Source organism: Stegastes partitus, unplaced genomic scaffold (genome assembly GCF_000690725.1).
Source record: "Stegastes partitus isolate 25-593 unplaced genomic scaffold, Stegastes_partitus-1.0.2 Scaffold895, whole genome shotgun sequence".
Lineage (NCBI taxonomy): Eukaryota > Metazoa > Chordata > Actinopteri > Pomacentridae > Stegastes > Stegastes partitus.
In genome coordinates, this window is record NW_007578626.1 from 308264 (window position 1) to 314653 (window position 6390).

The window sequence follows — 6390 nt, forward strand, 5'->3', positions numbered from 1 at the left end:
CCATGTACCGCCAAATACATTTTAGAACTAGTACTGCTCATACTGTAACTAGTACTGTAACTAGTACTGCGGTCCTTGTTGTGGACCCTGCAGGCAGAGGTCAGGTGGCTCTGAATGGTTTTCTTGTTGATTGAAACGTACCAGTCAGTGCTGGAGGAGTACTGCAGGAACAGTACTGCTAACACACAGTAAAGGTATAAATACTGCAGTAACAGTACTGCTAACACACAGTAAAGGTATAAATACTGCAGTAAGCGTATCAGCAGTACTACAGTACTGCTGAAGGTCATTTGACTGAAGCCAGCGTTTTCCTGCTGATCATTTGGTTGCTTGGACAGAAACGTGAGTTCCGACCTCCGTTTAAACACAAAACACGAACCAGTTGGTTGGTGACACGTGGGGCTTTTATTTTGACAGACCAGGTGTGTCGGCACCTACAGGTACATGTGATGGTTTCAGTCGACGTGAACAAACTTTTCCCTTAAGGTTCATCTACAGGTGAAGACTCGTAACATCTCAGCCAATCACAGAGGAGGAGGCGGGGCAAGTGCAGGTACAGGTGAAGACTGGGTAACACCTTTCAGCCAATCAGGGAGGAGGGGGCGGGGCTCAGGCGAAGTTCTTCTTCAGGAAGTTGATCAGTCCGTTGGTGGACGAGTCGTGGGAGGAGACCTGGGAGGCGTCCTGCAGCTCCGGCTCGATCTTCTTGGCCAGCTGCTTCCCCAGCTCCACCCTGCAGGTGGTGAGGCAGGAAGTCGCATTCAGGTCGCATTCAGGTCGCACTTAACACGCATTCACACCGCAACTTAATCTGACAATGTCACGACTTGTAAATGCAGCAGCTGACTCTAATTTCTAGTCGTCTCTTTAAGGTAGTGACTCGTTAACAGAATGTTCAGGCTGACGCTGACATCAGCTGAAAACACTGCAACACATTTATATCGCAAACTACCGAAAAGACACAGTGACGCCATTAAACAGCAGATTTATTAACAGTGCAGCAACACAACTGCAACATCTCTGAACTGGTGAATCTGGTAACTGCCCATAAATAATGACTTCCTGTAACACCTGACTTGTCTAATCATTAGGACCTGGTGGCTGCACAGCGGTCGGACTCACCCCCACTGGTCGTAGCTGTTGATGTTCCACATGACGCCCTGAACAAAGATCTTGTGCTCATACATGGCTGAAAAACAGGAAACGTGACATCATGAGTGTGGATCCCACCTGGTGGAGATGTGATGTCATCATCAGGTCACACCTGGACAGTCTCAACATGCAGCCAGGTGAAGAAAGTAATCGAGGTCGTTCACCAGGCAGCTAACACTCCCAGTCACATGACTGGGTTTAGGTCCAGTCCAGTTCCCTTCTACAGAGGTCAAGTAGCATCTGACTGAATGCACACTGTTACAATGAGCTGATGACTGAGAGCCTCCACATGCTAACGGAACACATGCTAACGGAGCACATGCTAGCAGAACCTATGCTAACAGAACACATGCTAACGGAACACATGCTAGCAGAACCCATGCTAACAGAACACATGCTAACGGAACCCATGCTAACAGAACACATGCTAATGGAACACATTCTAACAGAACCCATGCTAATGGAACACCTGCTAACAGAACCCATGCTAATGGAACACCTGCTAACAGAACACATGCTCCTAGAATCAGATGAAACCCAGAACTTTTACTTGACACCAGACTGGTTCTGTCCTGGTCATGTTCCAGATGTCTGAGCGGGTTTTGCTGAACTTCCCTTTCCAGCAGCCCTCTGGTTTACCTGAGGTCTGGCTGGGAACAGCTGGACTGAACTAACTGTGTATGAAGCGTTTCACTGTGGACACGGCTCTGCTGAAAGCTCCCAGTACTCACCAACCAGAGCTCCCAGTACGAACGGGGTGAGCTTCTTAAAGACGATGGAGTTGCTCGGCTTGTTTCCCTGGAAAACCTTCAGATGAAACACGAAGACATCAGTCAGCAGTTCTGCTCCGGTATCAGATCAACACAAAGACTCCGTTCATCAGTGAGACACTCTGACACAAGAGTTTGTTTCTGCTCCATCTCAGAATATTTATTTGTTGTTTGGGACCCAAAACAAAGTTCTGAGAAACGTTGAACGATGAATTTAGAGAATTTCAGATGTTCTCAGACCCGAGAACTTTTCGATTTTCACCCTTAAGCAACCTGAGAGTCCATTTCCAGGTTCAGAACCTCCAGAAATGAAACTTCAACAGCTGTGAAGTATGGAGACTCAGACAGAACAGGTCCATCAGAACCACTGGATGGATTCATCAGGACACAGTTTCATTATTGATCCCAGAAAGTTCCTGTCAGTGTCTATCTATGGATGTGATCAGCCTCATCAAGACAGGAAGCAGCCTGTAGCTCTGCACATCTGGAACCTGCGAACTCCAGGTTCTGGTTCCTACCAATGATCCACATCAGCATTTAGTCTAAACATCTAAAACAGAACCTTGTCTGGTCCAACTTTACCTCATCAGGTTCTGCTGATGCTAGAGCCTCAGCAGGTGGTGAGATGTGACCAGAGACTGGACTGAGTTCCTTGAAGACGTTCCACCTCATCCAAGAGGCTTCAGTCCAGCTGCTACCATTCATCTACCAGAAGAACCATGAGCTGGAGGACTGAGGATCTTCATTTGACAGAACTTAGTTTTGTGTCCCACAGAACCAATAACCTCTGAACAGAGCCTGAGACGGTGCAGTGATCCAGAACCTGGCCTGTGGAGTGTGAAGGCGGCTGGTTGAGGAGCTTCTCGTGGACTTACTTTGTGAGGCAGCAGCTGCTCCAGAGCGTCTCCCTTCATGCCGGCTGCCTCCAGCTCTTTTCGGGCCTCGTCTGGAGTTTTTCCCTTCATGAGAGCTTCTGTCTGGGCCAGAAAGTTCGCCACCAGGATCTGCAGGGAGGAAGTCCAGTAAACTGGTTACAGCACGCTAATAAAGGCTGGTTCTCTGCCAGAACCTCGACCCGACTGGTCCAGGCGGACGTCTGGCTCCCCACATCAGGACACTCATCTATAGAGTCTTTCACACAGGAGGTGAAACCAGAGCTGTGATCATTTAACTGTCAGGAAGTCACTCAGATACCTGCCAACAAACTGTTCATAACAACATTCCCATCATCCAGCAGCGGTTCTGGTCACAACGACCAAAGATCCAGTCATGTTCAGGGCTTTATTCTCTACGTGTCAGTGTGGTCACATGATGTCACTGCAGGAAGAACACATCAAGCTTCTTATTGTGCACATCACAGGCGTTGGGTCGGAGCTCTGAGCTCCCAGCAGCCACACTGAGCCGGACGGATACGACCAGCGTCGCCTCAACAAGCAGCAGCTGAAAGCCTCGTCAAATAACTACCATGTAACGATGTTTTTAACCTGATCCTAACAACCAGACACTCGTTAGTGTTTAACCCTTAAACAGTCGGTGTTTGTTACCAAGTCCTGCTGTTCGTCTTCAGTTTGCCTGAACGCTGCCTCAGACCAGCTGTTCTCTCATTGGCTACGGCCGACCGCGTCCTGAAGCTGATTAAAGCATCTTTAACCGATCGGTGTCGGACTCCTGACCACTTACACGGGCCTCCAATGGGAGTCACTCTGCTAATTAATGCAGCGCTATTTATTGTTAATTAACTTGTAGTATAAAATTCGTACACATTGAGCCAGTAACGATGTCCTCGTTGGTCCTTGATTTACGGGTACGAGTTCTGGTTGGAGGTCCTGAACCTCCTCAGAGTCTCTGTCATGGTCCCACAATGCTCTCTGCTGCCACCAGGAGCTGTAGTCTGTAGACGCCTCCTCTGGTCTCGACAGGGTTAAACAGGGAGATGCTCCACCTGGTGGAACAACCAGGTACTGCAGCTGGTCTACGACAACTGACGTATTTATTATCGAGGAACATGGAATCAGCAGATACTAAATATTACATGACTTGGATCAAATTGGGAATCTTTTAAAAATATTTTGGGGACTTTTGGGATTTTATAAAACATTTTTCAGATGTTATTTATACTGGGGGGAGTTTTCGAACCTACATTTAGATTTTTACAAGGTTTTCACACTTCTTTATATTTTTAGTGGATTCTTCTGACATTTATTCATTTTTTAGTTATATTTTCAAAATATCTTCACATCTTAAAAAAAAAAAAAGCCTAAAATACAGCGTTTGTCAGCCAGAAATGGTAAAAACTGGTCCTGGTCCGAGTTTAAAACGGATATTTTATCTGAATTTCTTTATTCCACGTCTCCTTCATCAACAGTCGACTTGTTGTTAAAGCCATAGTTTAACCTTTGATGTGGACATGAACCAGTTTTTACTGGAGGTCAGTGCAGGTGTATGTGACATCACACCAGGTGGGCGGTACCTTGTGGTGGAGGCTGTCTCTGATTGGATGCTGAGACTGAGCAGGAATGAGGAAGTCGGCAGGAATCATACGAGTTCCTGGAGAGAAAACAACAAGTCAGTCGACTGGACGGCATCGAAACCAGTTCAACCAGTAAGACCACAGTTCGAATAAGACTTCGACCCAAATCAGCTGCAGATCAATTTTCACTAATCGATCAATAGACTGTTTTAACTGATCAGATGATTTAGTTTGAGTTTAGATTAAAACATCTGCATTAAACCAGAAGAGTGATGATAAACCTCAAACTCACTGGTTAACTGGTTGAATCCTGTCAGTTTTGTGTATTAACCAGTTAACCAGACGAGTTACAGCATACTAACCAGTTAAGCAAGTGAGTTACAGTGTATGAACTAGTTAACCAGATGAGTTAATGTGCATTAACCAGTTAACCCGGTGCAGTCACCTTGGTGGATGAGCTGGTAGAAGGCGTGCTGCCCGTTGGTTCCTGGTTCTCCCCACACGATTGGTCCGGTTTGATAGTCGACCTGACGGCCATCTTTGGTGATGTACTTCCCGTTAGACTCCATGTCGCCCTGCAGCACACAGTTAGTTAGTTAGTTAGTTAGTTAGCTAGCTAGCTAGCTAGCTAGTTAGTTAGCTAGTTAGTTAGTTAGTTTCAGCTGCAGATTCAGATTCTGATACTGGTCTTATACTGGTCTCATACTGGTCTTACCTAGTCTACGTACTGGTTTCAGACTGGTTCTGTAAACCGTCACTCTACCAACAATCCAAACCAACATGGGTTCAGAAAGACATCCTGAAACAGATCTCTGCAGTCTGAGCCCGACTTCGGACTGGTTGTATGAAAATAAACAACTTTATTTCAGCGGACCAGAACCAGAAGTTGGACTTTTTCTTTCATATTCTTTGTTGTGATTGTTTTATTGCTGCAGCAGAACCACGTTTAGAATCACAACTTGTTGGTTGGATGCAGCTTCCTGCCATCTTTCCTCCAACCAGACGGACCGACACCGACCTGCTGCTCTAATCTGGACCATCTAATCTGGACCATCTAATCTGGACCATCACTGACCTGCTGGAAGTAGGCGGCGAAGCGATGCATGTACTGGTCGTAGGGCAGCAGAGCCTGAGTCTCTGCCTTGAAGAAGTTAATGTACCAAATGCCGAGAACGGCCAGCAGGACGGGAACGTTCTGGTCCAGCGGGGTGCTGCGGAAATGTTGGTCCTGCAGAGAAATGAGGACGAAGAAGAAGACGAGGGTTCAGCTTCATGTTCATAATAAAACGCTGGTAGACTGGATGTTGTCATGAGAACCTGCAGCCGTAGGTCACTCATAGTATCTCTGTTCTGGTCTGCCGGTGTTCTGGTCTGACGGTGTTCTGGTCCCGTGGTTTTCTAGTTGTACTGCCAGTCTAACTGTGCCCCCCTTTGGTCCGACTTGTTATTTCTAGAAACGCTTTGAGGTTCTTTGGTGGTTAGATTTTTCGTTTCCGAGCTGCTCCGTCAGAACTCCACGTTTCTGAACATTTGCCGTCATTTGGTCGATGCCGTTCAGACGTAAATAACGATAAAACGTCTGTTCTGCTTATTTCCATATCGATGAAGGTCAGACGGACTCCACCTCGTCTTTCACCGTCCAGTCTGATGTTAAATTATCGTCTGGCATTAATCAGGTTTTATTTGTTCACATTAAAAACCTTCAACAGTGTATTATACAAAATGGACTGGTTCTGTTTAGAGGCTGTGACTAGTTTGGTTTGAACGTTGTTTCAGGATAAATCTACACGACGTGAACTGTGAATCCACCGACAGGATCCCTGACCAGTTTCATTTTCCACCAAATGACTACAAAGGATTCCATTAATTCAAACCACCAGAACTCTGACTTACACAAGTTCTTCTTCATGAACAGAACATGTGATCTGCTCCTTCATCACACCAACGCACTCTCACATTCTGACTGGTGAAATATTTGTGTGCAGGACAGTGTTGGGT

At 46.3% G+C, this 6390-nt stretch overlaps 1 protein-coding gene across 1 annotated transcript in view; it reads right to left on the minus strand.

Moving 5' to 3' along the window:
- Nucleotides 1-386: 386 nt before the first annotated feature.
- LOC103365994 (glucose-6-phosphate isomerase-like) overlaps nucleotides 387-6390 on the minus strand; it is a 15994-nt gene continuing 9990 nt past the window's right edge. The window contains 7 exon segments of the mRNA XM_008293590.1: nucleotides 387-733; nucleotides 1123-1189; nucleotides 1884-1959; nucleotides 2798-2926; nucleotides 4393-4469; nucleotides 4838-4967; nucleotides 5468-5620. Coding sequence (XP_008291812.1) covers nucleotides 610-733; nucleotides 1123-1189; nucleotides 1884-1959; nucleotides 2798-2926; nucleotides 4393-4469; nucleotides 4838-4967; nucleotides 5468-5620 — 756 coding nt within the window. The 3' untranslated portion in view covers nucleotides 387-609.